We start from the raw sequence: 26197 nt of genomic DNA, 5'->3' as shown, positions 1-26197 counted from the left end.
TACATCATATCATTGTATTGTACACTTTAAATGTATTATGATTTTATATGTCAGTTGTGCCTCAAAAAAGCTGGAAAAAAATTTTAAATCATATACTATTTAGGATGCTATTTCAATAATCCCTGGGAGATGAAATGAGATTCTTGACTAAAATGATGGCAGCAAGACTGTTTTAATCATTCAGAATAAACTAGGTTATAATGTGATAAAACATCCACAAAATTATAGAGGTTTAAGATAACAAGTGTTTATTTCTTGCTCATGGGAAGTCCACTGTAGGATTTCCAAGCAGCTGTCCTTCGTGTGTTGGCTCAGCATTCCATGCTGTTTTGATTTGCTATTACTTCGAAGTTAACAAAGGTTTCCACAATTAACATTGCAAGGAAGGAGAGACCACAGAGAATTGTGCACCAGCTCTTAAATGCTTTCACCAAGAAGTGACACAACTACTACCGCACACATTTCACTGGATGAAGCAAGTCCATGACTTCAAGAGAGTGGGAATAACTATTTCATGTGCTTGTAGGCAAAAGAGAATTAGAAATAGCAACACTTATGTTTACCAAATCACTTACTGTACTGAAAGCAAATATTCAACTTAGTTAACTGACTGACTGTATGTTGGCACCAGAAATGATTGATACTGGATCACTATCAGAACTAGGAAAGCCATGAAGCAGAGCTGGGTTGAGTATATTTTTAGAAAAAAAGAGTATTGAGTATGGTTCCAGAAATGCTCAAGAAACATCCATATAGTAAGGCCCTCAGGCACAGAAGTAATAACTGGATTTTTCCTTTAAAAAGGAAAGCAGAGGGATAAGGTTGGATCTTGAAGAATACATATAGGAAGCTGAAGGAGAAATGACCAGTGAGATCAAAAGAAAACCAGGACAGTGTATAACTGTGAAAAGCCAAGGGAGGAAAGAACTGTATTAAAAGTATTAACTTATGTGAAAGAAAATTTTGTAATTAGGAAGACATAAGTTATATCCCCAAAAATGTGTTTTGAGTAGTTTGATGGGACAGAAGCCAAATCACAGTAAATTGATAGAAAGAGGGAACAGCGAAAAAATCGTGCTTTAGGGTTTATGAACCTCTAGTTTAAGAAGCTGGGTTGTGAAATTAAAGAGTCAGCAGAACAGTAGTAACCAGCTCAAAGTTAAGGAGAAACTGTGGCCTTATCTTGCCCTGCTCTCTTACCCCCATCCCGCCCTGGCAACTATAGCCTAAAATCTAGAGAAAAAAAATGGGTAGGGATATATTCAAGATGTTGGATCAAGAAGAAATGATTGAAGAAACAGAATTTCAGAAAACTGGCAAAACTATGTTTTTCAAAGTCCCAGGAAAGTGGTTAACCTTGGAAAAGAGGAGGTAGATGCCTTGAGATATTAGAAATGAAGAAGAAACAGATAACAGGGAGGGGAGAAAATTCATGAAGGTGTCATTTAAGCTTCTTCATTAGTACTGTATAATAGAGGCATTTTAGTACATGGACAGGACAGGCTGGGCAAAGGCAGTTTTAGTGCTAATGAGGAAGGGCAGATTCAATTAGGAAATCAGTGGAGGTCATGCATCCACGAGCAATTTGAAAGAAAGCTGAAATATCGAGGCAGGAGAGTAAACAAGGTCCTAGCTGTTTGGACTGAGGTAGGAGAATATGTGCCATTAAAGTTTAGATGACAACTTCAAAATCTGCTATCTATTATTTGTTGGTAATTGCATCTGAGCTTTCATCATCTTAGCAACTTTGCAAAGTAGGTATTATTATTCTCATTTTACAGTTGGGTACTTTGTTTAGAGACAGTAAGCTGTAAGTAATGTATATGAGTTTGAATGAGGATTCCCCTAGATGCATTGGGCTTCTCAGGGCCCTTTCTCCTTTTACCAGGATCGGAAATCTATCAGTAGAAACTGAATGTATACACAGGCTCCTCTATATTATGCATGAATTTTTTCCTATAGGTATGTACTTGTCACTTCTTTTTCTTTTTTCTTTTTTTTTTTTGGTACGTGCCCCTAGCGGGAACTGAATCCGGCACTCTCTGGTCCGCAGGCCGAAGCTCCAACCCCTGAGCCAAACCGGCCAGGGGTCATTTCTTTTTCTAAGAATATTTTTTAAATGCAGATATTAAAAACTCTTAATTTTATTATATTTTTATAATCTTCACCCAAGAATATTTTTTCCATTGATTTTTAGAGAGTGGAAGGAAGGGAGGGAGGAGAGAGAGAGCAAGCTAGCTAGAGACATCAATGTGAGAGAGACACATTGATTGGTTCCTCCCAGATGCATCTGACTAGGACCAGGGATTGAACATACGACCCAGGTATGTGCCCTTAACAGGAAATCAACCCGAGAGTGACCCTTTGGTTAGAGGGCCAACGCTCTAATCACTGAGCGACTCTGGCCAGGCCTGCATACCTCTTTAAATAAAACAAAGCAGGCTGCAAAACAGCCAGTATATCACTAACTTCATCTTGCAGAAATCAAATAGCTAGTAATCTATGTATCTAAAAATCCTAGAAAGAACATATATCAAAATGTTAACACTTGTTATCTTTGGGTGGTGAGTTTGACATCTTATTTTCTTCATCTTATTCCTTTTTTGGTGTTTTTATTTAATTTTTTACATTTTTCTATAAAAAAAAACATACTTCTTTAGTAATCATACCCACTCCCCACCCCCGCACACAATAAATATACAATTCCATTTCACATTTTATGTAACAAATAGCAATAACATTATACAAATGAAAACGTCTCTCTCATCTGGACGATTGGTATAAATAACAAATGAGTTTTTCCCTTGCCCCTATAATAATTGTCCCAGTGCATTGTTGCTATAGTTGTGCAGAATGCTGTAATCCCAGTGGATCTCCATCCCTGGTTCATAAAACAAAACAAAACAAAACAAAACAAAACAAAACAAAACAAAACAAAACAAAACACAAAACACGCACAAGACCTGAGATCTTTGGATCTCAGCTGTGGCTGGAGAAAGCACCCACAGCTGGTAACACACTTTTGGATGGATGTACAGGTAAACCTCGCCTGAGATTTATCCGGGATCCCTCAAATCATCTCTGGACGCTCCTGTTGCCTAGTAACCAGAACCCTCTTCCCGGAGCTCCACCTCCTTCTTCTAGACCCCGCCCCCTCTCCCTCCCACTTCTCGGGCAGAAACGGGAGGGGGAGCCGAGCTCCTTCAGCCACTGAGAAGCCTCCATCGCCGGACCGCGAACGATGATTGGAGGAGTGCATGGGCGGTGCTTGGGAAGGGCCTTCCACGCCGGGGAGGAACGTCGGCACGTCGACGCGGGGGTTTTCTTTGGTCGGCCCCGCTAACCCTGCTCGGGTCTGTGGGTCTGTGCCGGTTCCTCCGCCGTCCCTGGCAAGGAGGGCAGTCGTTCTCCGCTCGCGGGCAGGCGCGATTATACTGGCTTTGTGCTGGGACTGACCGCCCTCACCTCCCTTCGGTTCTCTCCTCCGGGGCTAACCGCGTTGAGGCTCTTCGGAGCGAAGGCGGCTTCGGGACTCGGCCCGGGGCAGCTGGGGGCCCATCCCCGCTCTAGGCTCGGATGGGAGGTGGAGGGAGGAGCGGCCTGGGATGTTCAGTCTGATGGCCAATTGCTGCAGCTGGTTCAAGCGGCGGCAGGAGCCTGTCAGGTAGGCTAGAGCCGGCTGGCCCTCGCTTCCTAGGAGGTGGGGACAGCTGCGCCCCGAAGAGTTGGGAGGGGAGCCGCCTCCCCTCTCTGTGCCGGGTGGAGCCTGCCCCAGGCCGCGGAATTAGTCCCCGGAGCGAAGAATAGGAAGATGTAACCTTTTTGTCTAGTTGCATTTACATCTTCAACAACAGCGCTTATTATTGTTATAATTTAAATGGGTTCATAATACTTAAAAAGTTGTAGATTTTGTACACGCATGAGTGGAATTGGAAACTGCCTCTTGTGTTTTTTCCTGAAGTTTCTGTAATGGAATTTTTTTAAGTAGAGAAGCCTGGTATATAGTTTTCATAACACTCACACATCCCTTCCCAACAAACACACACGATTTTGAGGACTTACTATGGCTTGAAATCTGGCTCCAGCACTTCGTAATTACAGTGTATGACTGATATTTGTGGCCCCACCTTCCTCATATATTTAATGAGGGGTGATAATATCTATGCTGTAGGAGTGTTGTAGTAAATGCGAGTAAATGATGGAAAGTGTTTTCTTAAACTGCAGTGTAGCTTCAATTTTCTTACGAAGTCTAGTTAATCTTTTAATTGGTAGAGTCGAATTCTTAACTTTTATTTTGAAATGTCAGATGTATTAACATTCAGTGCCTGTTACTAGATATTCATTCATTTCTCAAAAAATATTTGTCAAGAAAATATCATATGCCAGGCACTGTGCTAGGAAGGGGTCAGGAAAATGATTGGGGTTTTTTTGTTTGTTTGTTTTAAATTGAGAGGTTCAACCTATAAAGAAAGTGTAAATTTGTTACTTTTTATAAATAATTCTGACTTTTATAGTTCTACTTTGGAATTAGGCCAAGGGTAAATTGTAGTAAAATTTTTGGATTTTTAAAATTAACATTTCAAACATAGCATTTGCAGTAATGATGAACTATCCTTTATTTTTATTTTTATTTTTTTGTGGTACGTGCCCCTAGCAGGAACCGAACCCGGGACTCTCTGGTCCGCAGGCTGGCGCTCAACTGCTGAGCCAAACTGGCCAGGGCTGAACTATCCTTGAAAGAATAAATCTGAAAAGCTATACTTGTACATTATAAGGAAAAAATATATGTCTACATTTGGAAAAGGAATTTGCTCTAAGCAAAACTTTTAAATTATTTTCCCTTTATTAACTTAACTGGATTTGAATGTTTTAAATATAAGTAACATGATTGAATGATAGAGCCAAAGATGTATTTGGGTGTATGGATTTGTTTTAATCATGTTCTGTGCTGATCAAAGAGTCTACTGAGATTTGAGGATCATTCTTAATAAATGGTCCCTTAATGTTTTTCTATCTCTGCATTTTAAAAATGTGTTTTGTTTGTGGAAGAGAGCACAATACCGTGTGTCCTTTTAACAAAACACTCAAAAAGCTTGCACGCCAAAGAAGTTTTCAGTTTAATTCATCATTCTTTGTGTTTGCTTCTCTTAGGTATAGTGTAACATCGGGGATAATTGTTTAAGCAAAAGACAGAGTTCAGAGAAAGGAGAATGTACTGATGTCCACGTAGCATCTAGATGTTTATCCAGTAGAGTAGTGACTAGCTGGATGTGGCTGGTGAGCATTTGAAAGGTGGCTAGTTGGAACTGAGATGCTGTGAGTATATAATACCAAGTGGATTTAGAAGATTTTTTATGCAAAAAAGAAATTAAGTAAATATCTTATGTCTTTTTTTAGTGATTACATTTGAAATAACTTTTGCTTATGGAGGATTGAATCAAATATATTAAAATGATTCCACTTTTTACTTTCACTTTTTAAAAATGCAATTACTAGAAGATTTAAACTAGAAAATTTAAACTTACCTATGTGCTTTACAGTATATTTCTATTGGACCTCCCTGATCTAGACCATGACGTAATATAGAGGGTATAGGTAACTCTCTCAGTGTTGGATAGAGTTACCTGTCAAAGGAATTAAAAACAAGTTGGATTACACCTACCTTTTAAGTATCTTTGTTCTGTTGCCTAGTTCACAATAGTGGTAAATAAATATTTGCAACATATTATTAGTAGTTTGATTACTCCTTAGCAATAATCACCCTAATGTAAATAATATTACCAAGCAGTTCTGTTTACTGGAATAAATGAGAGGTGATTAAACTGATTTAAAATCTATATCAAATTTTGTACTTTAATGATTTATTGTTTTGTATTTTATAAGTTTTTGGCTGTGCTGCTCCTTATTGAGTTTCCTTTTCATGTTCATATTTTATGGAGATATGTTTGCAAATGTGAAATGTGTGTGTAAGAGAAGCAGATGTTTATTAATACATTATGTTTTGCCCTGGCCGGTTTGGCTCAGCGGTTAGAGCGTCAGCCTGTGGTCCAGAGAGACCCGGGTTCGGTTCCTGCTAAGGGCATGTACCTCAGTTGTAGTTGGTCCCCGGCCCTGGTTGGTCGTGTAGGTGGCAGCCACTCGATGTGTCCCTTTCACGTCGATGTTCCTCTCTCTCCCTCCCACTTTATCTGAACAAAAAATGGAAAAATGTCCTCAGGTGAGGATAAAAAAAAAAAAACATTATGTTTTGCGGTTACTTTGCTGACTTATCTAATATATTCTGCACTTTTTGGGTTTATCCACCTGTCCTCACTTAGATGCTCTCCCAGTGAGCATATTATTCTAGAGAACAGGGATCAGGGGTTAGATGCAGTATTCAGAATGTGTGATAAGGACAAAGAGTCAGAGATCAAGTATTAAGGCACCAGTCTAGGTCAGGAGTCAGGACCAGGATGCCAGGCAGTTCAAGGATAACATGCATGCTATTGTTAACCACCAGTCAGAATCTGAACCTAGGCTTTCAATCTATGTAGATTAGTCTTTTTTTTTTTTTTTTTTAATATTTTTTTAAATTAATGTTTTGGAGAGAGAGATAGAAACATTGATGTGCGAGAGAAACATCAATCAGCTTGCTTCCTGCATGTCCCCTACTGGGGATCGAACCGGAACCTGGGCATGTGCTCTGACTGAGAATAGAACCAGGACCTCTCAGTCCAGGGGACGTTGCTCAATCCACTGAACCACACCCGGGGGAGAGGGCTGTAGATTAGTCTTGAGTAGACTTTATACCTAGACCCATAGTTAAATAAGTGTTTTGCTCCTGTCCAAGCAGTGCAATATAATGTGGGTTTTTTTAAAAAAAAACTTATATTTTGAGACCATAATATAGTGGTCAAAGCTAAGAAATTAATTTTGTACAGTACTATTAACTAAATTACAGACTTTATTCTCAGTTCACCAGTTTTAACACTGAATGCCCTTATTTTCTGTCCAAGATCTATTCTAGGATCCACATTTCTTTGTCATGTCTCATTCATCTCCCTCAGTCTGTTGTTTCTCAGTCTTTCCTTGTCTTTCATATCCTTGAGACTTTACAGAGTACTTCTCAGTTGTTTCGTAGAACACCCCTCAATGTGTTTGATGTTTTCTTGTGATTTGATACAGGTGTTGTTGCATTAATTGGGCAGAGGGATACCACAGAGGTGAGGTATCGTTCTCAGTACATTACATGAAGGGGTGTGTGATGTTGATATGTCTTGTTACGGGGGGGGGGGGGGAAGGGGGGTTAACCTTGATCACTTGGTATGGTGGTATCTGCCCAATTTTTTTTTTTTTTGGCATTTTTAATTTAGGTTTGTTTTATTTAAGTTTAATGTTAATTCCATGCTGTGTTTCAGTAAGAACAATACAGATTCTGTATCTGTGGCTCTAGTCAGATATCCAGTAGTACAAATTAGCTTCAAGTTACACATACTGCACAAATGAGGTTGAGCGAGCAAAGGGGGGTGGGGGGACAGGGAGAGGGAAGGAGAAGAAACAAAGAATTGAACACACATGCAGGCTTTTCCATACCACCCTTCAATGCTTACCTGCTTCAGAGGGAGAGTAAAAGTAGGCAAGAATGAGCAGCCACGGATTGTTGAACTGTTACCAGCACCATGCTTTTCAGCAGCATTTCAGCAGAGTTTGAAACACTCATTACAACAAACTCCCCAAACAACCTTTAACCACCTCAAGCTAACACCCAATTAATTTTAAACATTTGTATAAAATTCAATTTAAACAATTATAAAAAGGAAAAATGGTATCACATATGCCCCTATAGTGTGATTAACCTCTCTTTTAGATGCTTGCTTCACCTAGAAGTATAATGGCTTTCAAATGTAATTCCCATTTCTCATGGTGACCTTGCCACATCTGGCAGGAGACAATACAGAAATGCCGAAAAAGCCTCTATGCAGTCCTGTTGGTGTCTTAAAGAACCTAAAAGCTAGGACCAGTAAAATACACAGAAATTCACTCTTGCCTTTAAAAACTTTTGAAAACTGTTTTTAAAAAAACCAACAGAGCAGGAACCTAAATTCTGAGACCAAATGTAAGTCAGATTTGGTGGTTCTCATTGACAATGGGGGAATTTCCAAGAGGGGGTGGGATGGGAAGGAGTGGGGTGGTCAGAGATGGTTTCTCTTGTTGGCTTTGATGTCTCACTGATTTTCATCTTCCACATCCTGCAGCACTTCTTTATTCTGCTCTTCACCATCACCCTGCATGTCTGAAGTCCATAGTGTCAGATTATCACGTAACAACTGCATGATAAGTGTAGAGTCCTTACAGCTTTCTTCACTCAGCGTATCCAGTTCTGCAATTGCATCATCAAAAGCTGCTTTTGCCAACCTGCAGGCAAGGTCAGGGGAATTAAGAATTTCATAGTAGAATACTGAGAAATTGAGAGCAAGACCTAAGCGAATTGAATGCGTTGGTGGAAGTTCTGTCATTGCAATATCACTAGAGCTTTGTAAGCCACTAGGCTGTTCTCTGCAGCCTCCTTCCTGTCATTTCCTGTGGCAAATTCAGCCAGATACCTGTGGTAATCCCCTTTCATTTTATAATAGAAAACCTTGGACTCGCCAGTGTTAGCTGCTGGAATGAAGTATTTGTCTAGTACATCCAGAATGTCACAACAGATTAACTTTAGTTCAGTCTCAACCATTTGCCGATAATCCCGAATCATTTTTAGTTTGTCTTCTCCTCCCTTGTTTTCTTCTTTCGTTCAATGCTGCTGATTATTCTCCAGGAAGCTCTTCTAGCTCCAATCACATTTTTATATGCAACAGATAGGAGGTTTCTTTCTTCAACTGTCAACTCCACATCCATCCCTGCTACTTTCTTCTTTGATTCCACCATTTCGTCGTATCGCTCAGCCTGCTCGGTCAGCTTCGCCTGGTACACCAGATCCTCCCGATCAGCCATAGCAGCAGCGGCTCCGGCAGGGTCTGCGCAGTGGATGGAAGCGGATGGCGTCTCCGACTCTCTCAGCCTCTTGCTCCCTCTGCCCAATTTCCTAATATAAAGTTTAAGTCAAACAAATTCACATCTAAATCCTAGGAGTTTTGGCAATTATGTGTGTCAAGTGTGGATAATTTGTTTCTTTCAGAATTTTGAGAAAGAACCTTTACACAAGCGCTTGATGCTTCACTCATAGTACTTACTAAATAACATCTGTGAGCCTAGGAGACAAGTACCTTCCTCAACTCATCTTATACTTATTTTGTACTTTTCCATGTGAGTGGAGTAAGGGTCCATTTTTTTTCCTAAGGCTAGTTTTCATACTTGTGCTCTTTATTCCATTTCTCCCCACTTGCTGGTGAACTTCAGTTCTTCAGCATTTGGCCAGAGATCAAAGAGAGGACTTCTGGGATGTAAGAATAAATCCAACCTTTTTTTACATATATGATATTTTATTAATTTTTTTTAGAGAAAGGAAGGTAGAGGGAGAGAGAGAGAAACATCAGTGAGAGAGAAACATCAATCAGCTGCCTCCTGCAGGCTCCCTACTGGAGATTGAGCCTGAAACCCAGTGTGTGCCCTGACCAGGAATCAACTGGCGACCTCTTGGTGCATGGGACAGCACTTAACCAACTGAGCCACACCAGCTGGGCTAAATCTAAACTTTTATCCCAAAATGTATTGTTCAATTTTATTATCCAGACTAAAAAAATCTTTCTGTTTTGTTCTCAGAACTTTGCTTCTATTCCTTCTTTAGTACATAAACATGCTCATGCCCATCTTACTGTTATAGAACAGAAAGAGTTTGTCCACTCAGCGCTAGCAGAGCCAAAAACAGTAGACACTGAATTGGGGTGGTGAAAGACTATTTTATTAATGAATGGTGCCACCCAGGAGAACCGGAAGCTGATGTTCAAAAGCCTGAACTCCTTGATGGCATGTAGGTTATAGATGATATAAGGCAAATCACAAGTCAGGGTGGTGCTGGGAGCTGATTGTTTGGAGGTGCAGTAAGGGTAATGAATCATCTCTTTAGCTCTTGAGGGCAGCCCTGAGGTCTTTTTTGGCATCTTTCTATCTGGTCTCATGGGAAAGTAGCCAGAGGGTCATTCCACCTGGGGCTCAGGAACTGAAACATAATTTGGGTCAATGGTTAACCTGCCAGAGGTTTAGATCATGTGATAATTAGGTCTGGGCTACTGTCATCTGCTGCCTTGGGGGTTGCTGATTATTTAGGGGAAAGGCTGGGTCTCTGAGGGGTGTATATATAAATAGATAATTTATATAGCTAGGATTTAAAACTAAATTTAATCAAATTCATAAGGACCCTCAGTTTCACTACCTAAAAAAACAAGCCAAACTAAATTTTTTCTGTTGTTGCTGTAACTATTTATATTAGTGATTTCAAACAAAAATTTATCCTGTAGTTTTGACTTCACAAGTTGCATACCTTCTAGAGCAGTGGGTCTCAACTTCCAAATGCCGCGACTCTTTAATACAGTTCCTCATGCTGTGGTGACCCCCAACCATAAAATTATTTTTGTTGCTACTTCATAACTGTAATTTTGCTACTGTTATGTCTTAGGCGACCCCTGTGAAAGGTCATTTGACCCCAAAGGGCTCGCGACCCACAGGTTGAGAACTGCTGTTCTAGAGGGTGTAGGGGAGAATCTGTTTTTCTTTGCTTTTTCCAGTGAAGAAAGAGGACGTCTTTGCCTGGCTGATGTGGCTCAGTGGTTGAGCATCGACCCATGCACCGAGCGGTCACCAGTTCGATTCTTGGTCTGGGCACATGCCCAGGTTGTGGGCCAAATCCCCAGTTGGGGGCATGCAGGAGTGGCCAGTCAATGTTCTCTCTCATGGATGTTTCTGTCTCTCTCTCCCTCTCTCTCTCAAAATCAATACCAAAAAAAAAAAAAAAAAAAAGAGGCTGTCTGTGTTATTTGGACCATGGCCCCTTCCTCTGTCTTCAAAGTCAACAGCATAGCATCTTCTCATCTGATCTCTGTCTCTCTCTTATAAGGAATCTTGTACTTAAGTTCTCTAGTTACCCCTTTCCTTCCAAATGCCTTTTCTTCTTTGGCTGCTTCATATCTCAGCTGGGAGAATCTTTTCTTCAGGAAACTGTTTTTGAGTTCCAGCTACATTCTTTACCCTTTCATTGTATTTGCCTACCACCTTGTATTTGTCTCTACTTATCCATTATTGTATTGTAACGAAATGTTGACTTTTCTCTAATGCTCCAAGATATCTTTTTTTAAAAATATTTTTTCTTGCCCTGGCCGGTTTGGCTTAGTGGTTAGAGCATCGGCCTGTGGACCAGAGAGTCCTGGGTTTGGTTCCAGCCAAGGTCACATACATCGGTTGCAGTTTGTCCCCGCCCCGGTTGGGGGCGTGTGGGTGTCAACCGGATAAGCTGTCTCTCTCACATCGATATTTCTCTCTCTCCCTCCCATTCTATCTGAAAATAAATGCAAAAATGTCCTCAGGTGAGGATGAAAAAAAAAAAAATATATATATATATATATATTTTCTTTATTGATTTTAGAGCAAGAAGAAGGGAGAGGGAGAGAGAGAGATAGAAACATTGATGAGAGAGAACATCAGTTGGCCTCTTTCGCATGACCCCCACTGGGGATTGGGCCCACAACCCAGACATGTGCCCTGACGGAATCGAACCGGTGACTTCTTGGTGTATGGGTCGACACTCAATCACTGAGCAACACTGGCTGGCAAGATATCTTGTAGACAGGAGCTGTTATTTTTAAAACATTTAAAAATAATTAATGTTTTTTTGTTTGTTTTTTTGCAATTTAAATGTAATTCATGTTTATTGTAGGACATTGAAGGCTCAGTTAAGCAAAAAGTGGTAAATTTAAGTTATCCATAATCTCACATCTCCAGAGATGACCATTTTTAATATTATAGTGTAGAATCTCTCATATACATGGAAATTTTAAAAACAATAATGAGATAATAGTGCTGTTTCACAGCTTTTAAAACAATTTTTTTTTCTTTATTGATTTTAGAGAGAGAGGAAGGGAGAGAGGGAGAGAGATAGAAACATTGATGAGAGAGAACATCGATTGGCTACCTCCTGCATGCCCTCAACTGGGGATTTGGGCCACAACCTGGGCATGTGCCATGACTGGGAATCGAACCAGTGACCCCTTGGTGCATGGGTCAACGTTCAGCCACTGAGCCACACTGGCTGGACTGTTTCACAGCTTTTTATTTATATTTTGCTTTAATGTATAATTTATATCTTGTGCAGTAGTATGTATTATTCTTCAACATCTTTTTAATAGCAGCAGAATAGTGTGTTGCATAAATTCATCAAAATGTGTTTAACTATTCCTGTTATTATATATTTAGAATGTTTAAAATATTTTACTATATATCAACAATACTTTGGGGGCATTTTTATATATATATCTGAAAATTCTAGAACAAATGATATGAAAAAGCTTAAGTCATTTAATATATATTGTCACATTGCTCTTCAGAAGAGCTTTTTTTTTAAAAACTAATTTCTATACCTACCAGCAGTGTTTGAGAGTGCCTTTTTTCCTAAAAAAAAAAAAAAAAAAAAAGGGAGTTGTTTTATTTTCCCCAGGTTATAAAGGGGAAACACTATTTGGTTTTAGTTTTTATTTCTTTGATTGCTGGTAAGATTAAATGTTTTTCCTTGGACATTTGTATTTTTGGGGAAATTTCCAGTGATTCTCTTTCATGTTTTTCTGTTGGGGTAGATGCATTTTCTTATTGAATTTTCTGAAAGAGATTTTAAGTGTATATTGTAGGAACTGTTCCTCTGTAGTAGATGTTGAATATATTTTTCTTCTATTATGTTTTTAAATGTTTTGGTGGCTTCTGAATCATAAACATTGAAAAGTTTTTATTCAAATATATCACTCTTTCGGTGTAATATTTAGGAAGTTTATTATTAGTCCAAGATTATATTTACCTACACTCTTTTTCTAGTACATTTATGTTTTAGTTTTTAACATTTAAATCTGTTGAAATTTATTTTGTATGTTGTGAATGGCCTTCCTCCTGGACTCAACGCATGGTCTGTCAGGCCATGGCACCCAGTAACTGTCTGACCAGTAAAAACCTGTGAGCGGGTGCTCACACTTACATGTTTTCACCTACATAGTCTGAATTCCTATTTTTTATACCAAGTAGCATCCAGTTGATGAAATAGTACATACAAAGTATGACAGACTATTCCATAGTTGAAAGACGATTTTCAAGATTTTTATCAGAAATTAGTAGCAGGATTTTGGAAGGGGTTTATTTTTACCTGGGTCTTGAGGAAATTTATGCTCCCTAAGCTTGCTATGAGCATGATTTCAGGAATGGCCCACTTAAGAGAAGCAGAAAATTTACATTAATTTAAGTGAAAGAACTTTGGCAACAGGAGTTATGTAATATTATGATTAACAAAAATAAAATGTAGCCCTGGCCTGTTTGGCTCAGCGGTTGGAATGTTGGCCAGAGGTCCAGAGAGACCCGGGTTCGGTTCCCGCTAAGGGCACGTACCTTGGTTGCAGTTTGTCCCTGGCTGGTTGGGTTGTGCAGGTAGCAGCCACTCGATGTGTCCCTTTCACATCGATGTTTCTCTCTCTCTCTTCCTCTCTCCCTCCCACTCTGTCTGAACAAAAAATGGAAAAATGTCCTCAGGTAAGGATAAAAAAATAATAAATAATAATAAATAATAAAATGTATTTTTACCATCATTTAAGTAAAAAGAATATAATGAGTACTATGTGCTCACCAGCCAGGTTTTACTAATATTAACCTTTGCACATGACATTTCAATTTTTTTTTTGTAAAGAAATAGACAATAAATCTTTGAAGTTCCCTGTACCCTGTTCTTCTCTTACCATTCCTCCCCACAGTTACCCACTTGCTGGAATTACTAGTTTCTTGCCCATCTGTATTTTTTGTTTTGTTTGTTTGGTTATTCCTCTCCTGAGGTTATTTTTCCATTGATTTTTTTAGAGTGGAAGGGAGGGAAGGGAAGGTAGAGAGAGAGAAAGAGAGAGAGAGAGAGAGAGAGAGAAACAGAGAGAAACAGAAACATCTGTGTGAGAGAGAGACATTGATTGGTTGCCTCCTGAATGACCCTGACCAGGGCTGGGGAGGAACCTGCAACCCAGGTATGTGCCCTTGACTGGGAATTGAACCTGAGAGTCTTTGGTCCTCGGGCCTATGCTCTAACTGCTGAGCCAGAGCAGCCAGGGCCCATCTGTGTTTTTTGATGTTATATTTCAGACTAGCAAAGCTTTACTTCAGATTTATTATTAAATTGTTGTTCACTGTGGCCAAATCTGAAAGAAGGGCTTCAGATGTCACAGTAAGTAGTGTACATTGATCAGCGTGGTGTCTGTATGTGATCTCTGCTGTGAATTTTTTTCTGTGGGGGAGCAGCCAGCACCCTAATGGTCATCTTTCTTGTTCTAAATAAATGTAACTGTAAATCTATACCATTTATAGAAAGTGCTGAGTTCTTAATTTCTTAATTAAGCTGTACATACAGATTAGCAAGGATTATCTGATGTGCTGTATGCAGAACTGGAATATCTTACATTTCTTTTTATGCCCCCTACAGCTTCTTATTTATTCTGGGTAAGAATTTTTGAATTTTAGGAGATACCTAAATCTAGAGATACCCTGATTCTACCCCTTTATATTTTAGAAATGAACAAACTGACACTAAACGTTTCACTTGATCAAGACCTAAAAGCTAACATATCCCAGGTTTGGTCCTCTTACTGTTTATTAGTGCTCCATGAATTTAGGTAGTAGTTTTGATGTAATATTATCCTGGGCTGTACAAGCTGAATTAAAATGTCAGAAAGTCATGCACTTGTACTTTAAAATCACATTTTTTTCATTGTATCATTTTTTGTAGTAGGTATTTTTTCATTTTCTCAACTACAATCAGCCGTGGTTTATTGCGATTAATCAGTTCCTGACTCTACTGCGATAAATGAATTTCTGTGAAGTAGTATTCTTTATTTATATACAGTCGTCCCTCGCCACTTCGCCCTTCGACTTGCACGGCTTCACTCTGTCGTGGTTTTTCAATACTATACTATTCTATACTATATTGGAAAAAACCACGACAGAGTAAAGCCGTTCAAGTCGAAGCGCGAAGTGGCGAGGGACGACTTTATCTATTATAAAACAAGTTCCTTTTCATGTATGTGTTTATGTTACTTACGTATAGTTTTAAATATTTTAGGTAATATAAGTTTTCATGTATCAGCTTTTGTTTTTTTAGTGTTTTTAGTGAAATATTTTACTTTGTTAGAATAATTTTTTTTGTTAGAAATAGCTTTTATGTAATTACCTCACTTGAAGTTGTATCTTAGTTGACAGATGAGGTCTAGAGTTGTAGATGTTCAAATGACTGAAGTAATGTCATTCAGAAAAGATTAAAAATTCAAATGTTTTCTGAGTCTAAGTTCAAAATTCCAATATTATGTTGCTTATATTTCTGGTATACTAATTTGTTCACCTTTTATATAAAAAGGCACCATGAGATAAAATATATAAAACAAGCCTTTAGTCTCTTAATCCCTACTTTCTTTCTTTTTCTAACTTGGAATTATTTCAGTTTTTATTAATTTGTTTATTTTTTATCCTCACCTGAGGACATTTTTTTCATTTTTTGTTCAGATAGAGTGGGAGGGAGACAGACAAAGAGAGAGAAACATAGACGTGAAAGGGACACATCAAGTGGCTGCCACCTGCACGACCAACCAGGGCTAGGGACAAACTGCAACTGAGGTATGTGCCCTTAGTGGGAACCGAACCTGGATCTCTCTGGTCCGCAGGCCAATGCTCCAGCCGCTGAGCCAAACCGGCCAGGGCTGGAATTATTTCAGTTTTTAAAATAGTTTTTACTGTTAAGTGAAATTAACATTGTTGCCCAGCTGAGCTGGTATACCTTAGTGGTTGAGTGTTGACCCATGCACAAAGTTGCTGGCTCCATTCCCAGTCAAGGCATGTGCCCAGGTTGTGGGCTCAATCCCCATTGTGGGGCATGCTGGAGGCAGCCGATCGATGTTTCTTTCTCATCGATGTTTCTCTCTCTCTCTCTCTCTCTCTTTCTCTTGTCCTCTCTTTCTAAAAATCAATGAAAACATTTTAAAAAATTTTTAAAAGAAATTAACACTATTAATCGTTACCCTGAAACTATGACATGTAAACTTTTTCAGAAAACTTTAGCCAGTTTGATGTTAGAAGATAGGTGATTTTAATTACATTCTCTAATGTTGAACTGTTTGTTACCTTGGTGTAAAGACTTTTATAAATTCTGTACAGTACTTCCTCAATGTAAAGTTATGTATTATAATTTTACTTAGTATTTACTCAGCAAATGGAGCATCAGAAATTATACTTATGTTGTTTCATTCAGTAAAGGTGCCTAATGTGTGCCCAGCACATTTGACTTAGGGGCTACAGAGTTGATGAAGAGAGCTGGTAGTAGAGGAGACTGTATGATAAGTTGCATGGCAAAGTTAGAGTCTATTTACTGTGGTTGCATAGATGGTCGGGAAGGACTGGGGGTATCCCTGGCCTTGTAGGCTCTGTGGGGAGTGGCAGAAGAGGAGGCTGTAGTGTTCGGACTTGATTCTCTTTAAGGATTTTAAGCAGAAAAATAGCATGGTTTGAGTTTTATCAACATCATGGGTAGCTTTTATTAACAGCATGCAATTCATTACTTTAGTTAATTTACCTATTACTAGGTAATATAACTTCTTCTAGGTCCAGGAACTAGGTTATAATTGTGATAGGCCTAAATCTGGGGAAAAAAATTACAAGATACCTTGATGAAAATGAGCCAGACTACCTGGATACCTGGTGTATATCTGTGTGTGTGTGTGTGTGTGTGTGTGTGTGTGTTCTTTTGTTTAAGGCTTCTGTGCTGAAGTGTGATCTTAACCCCTGGGTTCAGCAACTTAGCACCCTGCCAGTTCTCACTGCCTTGGTATGGTGTCTTTCTAGGCAGTGTTCTCAGTCTGGAATCTCTCCCTTCTTTTTCTGTTTTCACTTTCCCCTTGCTTGGCAAACTTTTCTACTTTAAGAACTTAGCCGAGGCATCACCTTGTGAAAGAAATTTCCCTGGTCTTCTCTTGTATCTCTGGGCTGGATAATGTCCCCTTGCTCTGTTTTCTGTTAGCATCTTGTGTATGTAGATGAGCATTTTAAACTGTTATTGTGTCACGGTCTACCAATATTTGTTTACCTTTTACTCTCATTAGAGGATGAGCATTCTGGCATAGAAAATATGTGTCAGGCATTTTTGTGTCCATAATGCCTAATGTACTTTTTCTTGAATTTCTGTCTGACCAAATGACTAAATTATTGATTTATTACTGTGCAACATTTTTAGAGACTGTAAATTTAAGAACACTGTGTGTGTGTGTGTGTATTTTTTTTCAATTGAAGGGCTAATGTAATTGATTAGTAAGAATAAGATTAAAAGACGTAGACAATCTTTCTTGTTGGTGTTGGTCATAGTGCACCACAGTCAGTGATAATTTGCTATGTTTTAAAAAGCTATAATGACGTGTACATTTTAACATGTGTTAGATTCTACATCTTCATTATTTAAAGAGTTGCATAGAATTTTGAGTGTTAGGTAAATGTTAACCTTTTAAACTCATTCTATAATTAACATATAAATTCAATATTTTATTAAGCATTGTAGGAATTCATGTTGTGATTTTTATTTGTACTGCTAATGTTATATTTATTTATTAAGGCTTTAATTACCTCAAATACTAATTAAATCCATGTTTTCAAGTATATGGCTTAATCTTAAAAATTAACAACTTGCAATGTTAGTCAAAGTAAAAATAGAAATCCAGAGAGGCTTATTTAGTGCTAGTCTCAGCATGATTACCATTTTCCCAAGTGATTTTCATGTTTGAATAATTAAAAAAAAAAAATTTGAACCTAGTATCCTATTGAAAAATGGAATACTTTAAAGATAAAAGCTAACATTCTTGGCAGCTAGCTTTAAGAGCAATATGTAATAGTAATAATTTGGAAATTTTAAAATATGTTTTATTGATGTTTTAGAGAGAGAGGAAGGGAGAGGGAAAAGAGAGAGAGAGAGAGAGACATTGATCAGTTTCCTCCTGTACACCCCTTACTGGAGGTTAAACCCACAACTGGGGCATGTGCCCTAGCTGGGAATTGGGCTGCGACCTTTTTGGTACATGGGACAATGCTCAACCAACTGAGCCACACTGGCCAGGATTGGAAGTGTTTTTTTAAACTGATATATTAATAAGAATGGGGGTTGAGGGGACTTACGGTGCTATCCATATAAGAGAATGAGGGGCCATTTTCCTTGAAAAGGTATATTTAAGATTTTTTACTTGTCTCATAAGAGATGGGAAAGGTTTTATGATGTTTCTAGAACTGCTGACCCAGTTGCTGCATATTTGTAATGTGGTCTTCCTTGACTTCTAGAATAGGCACAGTTGTCTTGTTATCTCTTCCTGTGGCTGCCTGCTCTTTCCCTTTCAACAGTCATCACACAGAATTACCTCTCCAATGCCTATTTTCTTGCTAGGCTCTAAGGTTTATGAGGGCTAGGGATTATGAATGTTTGTATGCTACTGTGTAATAGGTGCTTAATCAATATTTATAGAATAAATTGTGCAGACAAGCAGAAAATGGTGATTTGTTCCCAAAAGTAATTGTTTGGGCTCACGATGATGTTAGTGGCACTATAGATCTTGAACTGAATTATAAATTATTAAAGAGCAATTGGATTAGCTTTAATATAATTTTAGTCTATTTGTTGTATATCTAGTATGTTGAATTTCTAAAATATTGTTTAAAATATTACATTATAGTTACTTACTATATTGTGTTTAGGGCATTATTTTACACTTAAGTCTCGTTCCTTGATATTTTATAGTTATGAATTTGTCAAACAAAATAATAAATTATACTCTAAATATCTCACAGCTTCCTTAAGTAAACTGATACTTTTCAAAGTTGATAATGCAGGTAAAATTTCCACATGGATAACAGTACGTACATACAACCTCAGCTCCTTAAATTCATAATCTGCTGTTGATCTCTGGCATTGTCACTGACCCCACCACTGGCTTACAGGGACAGGGTATGGGGATGCTGCTAATTATGACCTATTTGACCTACGTGATTCTTTCAGTGACTCAGGTGTAGACATCCTTCCATTTATTCCCCATTGTGTGTAGGGATGGTTGAAACATTTAGAATAGACTGAAGCTTCTGGATAACAAAGGAAATTAACATGGAGAGTAAATTAATTTCACTCACAAAAGCCAGTCTTCACCATGGCCCACAAACCTATAAGATCTTGCCTTTGATATGTTTCTGATCTCTTTCCCTTCCCCGCCCCTTTCTCACTGGGTTTTTACCATCCTGGCTTCCTTGCTGATACTGGAACATTCCAGCATGCCCCCACCTTAGTTCCTTTGCCCCAGCTCTTTTCTGTTGCCCCAGATATTCACATAACTACCTCCTTCAAGGCCTTGCTTAGACTTGGCCTTCTCAGTCAGGCCTACCCCGACCACCCTACATAAAACTGCAACCCACATCCTATCACCACCACTGTTCCCCTTTACCCTGCTCTATTCTTTTTTCTACAGTACGTAACCACCTTTCAACATACTATATAATTTATAATTTACTTATTTCTTATATTTATTACTATTGCTTGTCTTCTGCCACTAAAATGTAAGTTTAATAGGAAAGAGTTTGTTTGTTTTTCATTGTTGTGATTATTTTAATAAACAAGTGTATCTCAAATCCCGAAAACACTGGAAAACACTGGTGTCCAGTGCACAGAAGATAGTAACTATTTATTTAATAAATGACCAGTTTGGTTTTTGCAAGACTGAGTTTGTTCTTCCTCCTCTTACGACCCATTACTGGACTGCCTCACACCCTCACCTCTGTCTTTTCTCTTTGTTACATGGCCTTGTTGAATATAACTGGAATTTAAAAAAAAGTCCAGATCCAACAGTCAGGCCTAGAGAGATAAAAGAACACCCTTCCTTGCAATATAAGTTCTGTTTTTAACCTGTCTTCGGATGATTGCCAGTGAAGAACGACTGTTTTTAGCAGAAACCCTGACTCTACCCCATAGGAGTGTGGCCCTGTGGTTTTAACCCAGCTGCTGTGTTATGCTGTGGCTTTCTCTCTATATTCCCAAATCCATGGTGTTAATAGACAGTCTCATCTCATATTGTGCAGTAGTGTAGCCTAGATCAGAAATGAACTTTAGTAGTGGACTGAATTGTCATGTTAATAGGACGTATATAGGTTTGTTCCTATATATCTGTCCCAGGTTAAAGAATTCCCTAGGATGTGGGTGAATTCGGTTCTGGTTCTTTGTAACCTATTAATTATCTTATGTCTTCTGACTCTGGGCTTATGTTTTTCAGTTGTAAAACTGAAACTAGACTACATATATATATTTTTTGGACTCTGTGAAGTTTAGCTATGTCATTAGAAACATTTTAAACTTTATAATTATAGTCCTCTTTCAAAATATGTCAGCACTTAATAATCATGTTACTATGCTGTATTTAAGATTTATACTTGGTAAGGTACTACACATATCTTAAAACAGATTTGAGTATTCAAGTAATGCCTAGAATATAACAATAATTATTTTTTATGTGATGTCACAAGAAAAAACAGATTCGTGATAAGCCTTAGAATTCAATTAACTAGAAAAAAATTAGTCTTTAGTCATGATACATAACTCAAATGTTAGAATCCATCTCCCTCCATTTTTCTTTTTCTTTTTTGTTTCTCTTATTTCATCTATATGTTTTGGGTTTCTATTGTACAATTTCCCTTTTATTGCTTAGAGAACAAAAAGATGACGCTTGAAAGGTATTTTTCATGAATTTTGCTTTTTAAATCTATAGTTATTCATTATTTTCTCTTAGTATGAAGCAGCTTGTCTTGTACAGTAGATGCTCCTAAATGTTGCTTGAATGAATGCATTTGCTTTTATTTTTTCCAATATTGAATTAACTCAGAAAGTGATTTTTAAATTTTTTCATTTTAAGAAAGGTGACTCTTGTGATGGTGGGACTTGATAATGCTGGCAAAACGGCAACGGCCAAGGGAATCCAAGGAGGTAAGCTAAAAATATTTATTATTAAATTATTCTGACTTATTTATTTAAATTGCTTTATTATCTCTTCCTTGTGTACAGCTACTGTGCACTCCATTACTTTATTTTCTCATATTCTTATATTTATATAGGCTGTGGCTAATGTGAATAGACTGGCGTCATAATACCGACCTGTTACCATGTTTCAAATTTGAATAAATGCAGAGATGCAGAGGCTCCTCTAGGTCTTTTATCAGCTAATAGGGATCACATCGGTCTTTCAGTCCATATGAAGGAAAAAGTAAAAAAACTACATGCTGCTGCTTTTAAGGATACCCATCTTCTACTTACATTTTCTTGGCCAGAATTTAGTCACAGAACTTCACTAAATGAAAGAGTGGTAGAAATATAGTTAGCCAGCTGTCTGCATCTTCTGTCTGCATCTTCTGATTTTTTTCAATATGATGTGTAACTTTTAGAGTTATATTAAAGATAGGGTCTCTGTGTCATTAAACAGTGTTATGTCATTTATATCACAACCCATTGGATGTATTTCTTTAGCCTTAATTTCATTCTGTGTACTACAATATAGAAGTAACTGCAAGGGAGTTTTGTGTGTTTTTTTGTACCCAGGAGATGTAGCACCAGCCAGGCATCTTAAGCGTATGAATTGGAAGAAAACCTAACATATATTTGTTTCTGAAAGTGGATGTTCAAGAAGATACCATGCATACAGATAGTCAGGAGGACTTTTATTTATGGAAGTTTATGAAAGAAAACTAACACCTTGCACAACTTGATGTTGGAGAAAAACATTTTGTCACCCCCAATTTTATTATGTAACGTTAGATGTAAATTACATACTATTGCTTGTGGATTTTCCCAAACCCTTGTTGGTACCTTCATGCTATCTCCTGGGTTATATCCTTGCAGAGCACTCACTGTCATCACCTAAACCAGGGTTGGCAAACTTCTACAAAGAGCCAGACAGTGAGTATTTTAGGCTTTGAGGACCATATGCTCTCTTTCCCAGCTGTGCAACTCTGACATAGTAGTATGAAAGCAGCCATACACAGTATGCAAACAAGTGAGCATGGTCATGTTCCAGTGAAACTTTATTTGGTGTGTTATGAAATACTTTTTTTTTTTTTTTTTTGCAATTATTTTAAAATGTAAAACACATTCTTACCCTGCGGTCCATATAAAAACAGTTGGTGAGCCCTGGCCTGGTGGGTCAGTTGGTTGGAGCGTCATCCGTACACCAGAAGGTGTTGGGTTTAATCCCAGGTTGGAAAACATACAGGAGGCAACCGATCAATGTTTCTCTCTCACATTGATGTGTTTCTCTCTCTCTCCTTTTCTTTCTCTGAAATTAGTGAAAACATATCCTTGGGTGAGGATTAAAAAAATTGGTGAGGCAGATTTAGCTTTCAGGTCATGACTTCTTTATCCGAACATCTTCTCTTCTTCCATTCCTTCAAAGCCTTATAATGAAGGGAGCAGGCTCTAAGAATCTGCTAATCAAATTATCTGATTTGTTATGTGTACTCGGAATATCCTCTTTCCATCAGGCTTCTCCTCTTCTGATTTCAGCCTCCATATATCCATCAATTTCTTTATGAGTTTACAAAGTGTTCAAGGTATGAAATAAACAAATAGTCAAAACTATCTTCAACTTTGAGCTCCTTTCTGGCTCTGATTTTGTTCTTTGTCTCATATTTACTATTCGGTCTATTCCAGTGACTGATTTTTAAATCTTTTTAAAGATTCCAATTATACAGAAACACTGGAACTTTTCCAAATTAAGCCTTTTCATTCCTTTGTATTTTTGTTTATGCTGTTTCCATTTGTCTTACTAGAGAGAATATCTGCTTATCTTTAAAGGTAGAATATCTACTTATCTCTGAAGACATATTTTTGTAATATAGTGTCCCTCTTAATGAAATCCTCTCTGATCTTCTGCTGTTCTCACCCATTACCATCAGTGGAATTGACTACTTCCTCTGTTTTGGCCTACTCTTACCTGTACTGTACCTGCTTGTATCAATGCTTAATCGCCCTTCTGTTTATGTATCTGTCCACCTCTCCAAACTGTAAATTCCCAAAGGATAGTTTTATATATTTTGCTGTCCCAGTTCAGGCCACACCTTAAGTGTAGTAGGCAGTACTCTTAAAACATTTTACTCATGACTTCTCTTCAGCTTATTTCTGGTTCTTCTGTTTCTTTGTTTTTGATATTTTCCTGGGTTTTTTTTGAGATGTATCACCTTCCTCTCTAACTGTATTGCCATTGTCTAAACCCAAACCCACAGTGTCTTTCATCTGTAATATTACTATAGTTTCCCAATCTAAGAGTACTTTCTGTCTTGAGCCTAACTTCTTTCAATCAGCTTCTCTTCTTCAGAGCTGTCAACATGATTGTGTTAATTAGATATAGATTTTGGTTGTTTTAACAGAGACCCAAAATAATAGTGGCTTTACAAAATAGAAGTTTATTTCTCTCATAACAATGCATTAAAAGTAGTCTAGGGCTGGCATAGCAGTGCCATGGTGTTAGGGACTCGTGTTCTTTCTCCTATTTGCTTTGCTATTACAAGTGTTTTCCCTTGCCCACCTGTCCAAGGTAGCTCATGATGATAGTGCATTTCAGCTGGAAGGAAGAGTAAAGGGCAAGGGGAGGACATTCTCCTTTTCTTTAAGCATGTGACTAGAGGCCACTACCTGCCATTCAGCTCAGTTCCATTGACTAGAATCCGTGGTGTTTTGAATCTGGCTCCTGCTTGTGCATATTGCCTCCTATTAGTGAAAGCCAAATATGCACATCTCTTTTCCAACTCTGTGTTCAGGTACCTCATGTTGGTAGTTTGAAATTGATCATAGTGGACGTATTTATACCATGGAAATTGGCAAACACCACCTATCAGAGTTTCCTGACCTGATTAAACATGAACCTGCTCTCACAGCCGTATCTAACTGCCACAGAGACTAGGGACTGTAGTCTTTTGTGTTGTTGTTGTTAATCCTCGCCCGAGGTTATTTTTCCCATTGATTTTTATTTTTTTATTTTTTTCCATAAAAACAGATGTTTGTTACAGAACATTTAAAAAAATTAATTAAGCCCTGGCCGTTTTGGCTCAGCGGTTAGAGCGTCGGCCTGCGGTCCGGAGAGACCCGGGTTCGGTTCCCGCTAAGGGCACGTACCTTGGTTGCAGTTTGTCCCCGGCCCTGGTTGGGTCATGTGGGTGGCAGCCACTCGATGTGTCACTTTCTCGTCGATGTTTCTCTCTCTCTCTCTCTCCCTCTCCCTCTATCTGAACAAAGTATCAAAAAATGTCCTCGGGTGAGGATAAAATAAATAAATAAATAAATAAATAATAAAAAATTAATTAAAAGCGTTAAACTCAAAACTGTAATTCCACAAACTGACTGACTTGGTAGCGTGCAAATGCTTTTAAGCCAGAGAGGCAGGTATGTTTGTTCTTGATTAATTTACATATAACAAATTCTTATGATATTTGATTCCAAAATGTATAAATTGGCTTGACATTATTAATAACTTAAAGTAAAATGTAAACATAAGGACAATTTAAACACTGGTATTAATTTAGGAGTCAATTTAAGGTCAGTGACAGGAGTGATACATTAAAATAAAATCTGGGGCTAAAAAATATTTAGGAAGTGCCCTGGCCGGTTTGGCTCAGCGGTTAGAGCGTCGGCCTGCGGTCCTGAGAGACCCGGGTTCGGTTCCTGCTAAGGGCACATACCTCGGTTGCAGTTAGTCCCCGGCCCTGGTCGGTTGTGCGGGTGGCAGCCACTCGATGTGTTCCTTTCACATCGATGTTTTTCTCTCTCTCTCTGTTCCTCTCTCTCCCTCCCACTCTACCTGAACAAAAAATGGAAAAATGTCCTCCGGTGAGGATAAAAAAAAAATTATATATATATAATATATACCTTTATATATACCTTCAAATGCACAACCATGTACCTTTGTGCATTTGAAGATCAAGGTCTAAAAATCCACTTTTGATGAATACCATTATGCAAAGGATGTATAACATCCATCATACATCTGTTTTGAAAACAGCATGTTTCCAAAATTATACATTTCTTTACAAATAAACATTATACTATTAATAACTATTGGAATGAGTCCCAAAATATGTCAGCTCTCACAAGGCGTCCCTGAGCCGTATCTTAAGGCATCCCTTTTAATCTTGGGGCTTCAGGAACATCTTCTTTACTTTAATTGGTTTTGTGTCTCCATTTTCATCTTCTTCATAATTGGCATGATATCTTTTTTTTGGCAAACTTTTTTCCAATTATCCCCACCAAGGTCTCGTATCTTCTAGCTATTTCTTCATCTGACACAGCCAGCTCCACCGTTTCATCTTCAACAACTTCTGCTTTGTTCTTAGCATTCATCTGAAGCATTAATTTTTCAACCTCAGGATTAAATCCTCTGAATGACATTCTTCCATAGAGAAGATCTTCACATAACAAGAAACTCTGCTCTTCTATTATGAAACTCTCTTTCTCTTTAAGCTCTGGCAAATTCAAGTACCAGTGCTCTTCACTGATGATTTTCTTTTCTTCTTCTAGTTGTTTCTTGGTTTCTGAGTCCAGTCCCCTTTGCGTAAACTTCATGTGCAGCAAATTCTTGGATAACTTAGTCTTGTGCTTGGCCACCATGCTGGCTCCCACCCGGTCTCGTTGTCCTACGCCCCCATTGATTTTTAGAGAGAGTGGAAGGGGTTGGGGAGGGCGAGGGAGGGAGGGAGGGAGGGAGAAACAGAGAGAGAGAGAGAGAGAGAGAGAGAAAGAGAAAGAGAAACATCGATTGGTTGCCTCCTGCACATGCCTGGACCAGGCTGGGGACCAGGCTGCAACCCAGGTATGTGCCCTTGACTGGAAATTGAACCTGCAACCTTTTGGTCCGTGGGCCAATGCTCTAGCCACCGAGCCACACTGGCTAGGGCAGGGCACTGTAGTCTTTATTCTAAACAGCCACATGCTCAGCTAAAACAATCCAGGATTCTCTGA

At 38.4% G+C, this 26197-nt stretch overlaps 3 protein-coding genes across 4 annotated transcripts in view; 1 reads left to right on the top strand and 2 right to left on the bottom strand.

Moving 5' to 3' along the window:
* Nucleotides 1-3516: 3516 nt before the first annotated feature.
* The window catches only part of ARL13B (ADP ribosylation factor like GTPase 13B), a 93638-nt gene continuing 70957 nt past the window's right edge, over nucleotides 3517-26197 (top strand). Inside the window, exons 1-2 of one of the 2 annotated variants that reach the window (XM_036243535.1) lie at nucleotides 3517-3664; nucleotides 21111-21181. In XM_036243535.1, the coding sequence (XP_036099428.1) occupies nucleotides 3606-3664; nucleotides 21111-21181 (130 nt within the window). In that variant the 5' untranslated portion in view covers nucleotides 3517-3605. Of the gene's footprint in view, nucleotides 3665-5142; nucleotides 5317-21110; nucleotides 21182-26197 lie in introns of those variants that run through there. The other variant, XM_036243534.1, reaches the window with a different exon arrangement.
* On the bottom strand, nucleotides 8129-9013 carry LOC118617540 (14-3-3 protein epsilon-like). The gene is given in 3 exon segments (XM_036243538.1): nucleotides 8129-8509; nucleotides 8512-8769; nucleotides 8772-9013. Coding segments are annotated over 3 exon segments (762 nt in total). The 5' UTR covers nucleotides 8971-9013; the 3' UTR covers nucleotides 8129-8204.
* LOC118617541 (M-phase phosphoprotein 6-like) lies at nucleotides 25433-25846 on the bottom strand. Its single transcript, XM_036243539.1, has one exon. It carries the CDS (start codon nucleotides 25844-25846, stop codon nucleotides 25433-25435), a length of 414 nt encoding a protein of 137 aa, XP_036099432.1.

Source organism: Molossus molossus, unplaced genomic scaffold, assembly GCF_014108415.1.
Source record: "Molossus molossus isolate mMolMol1 unplaced genomic scaffold, mMolMol1.p scaffold_m16_p_5, whole genome shotgun sequence".
Lineage (NCBI taxonomy): Eukaryota > Metazoa > Chordata > Mammalia > Chiroptera > Molossidae > Molossus > Molossus molossus.
The sequence above is the reverse complement of the archived record's forward strand: the minus strand, read 5'-3'. Positions and strand labels throughout refer to the sequence as shown.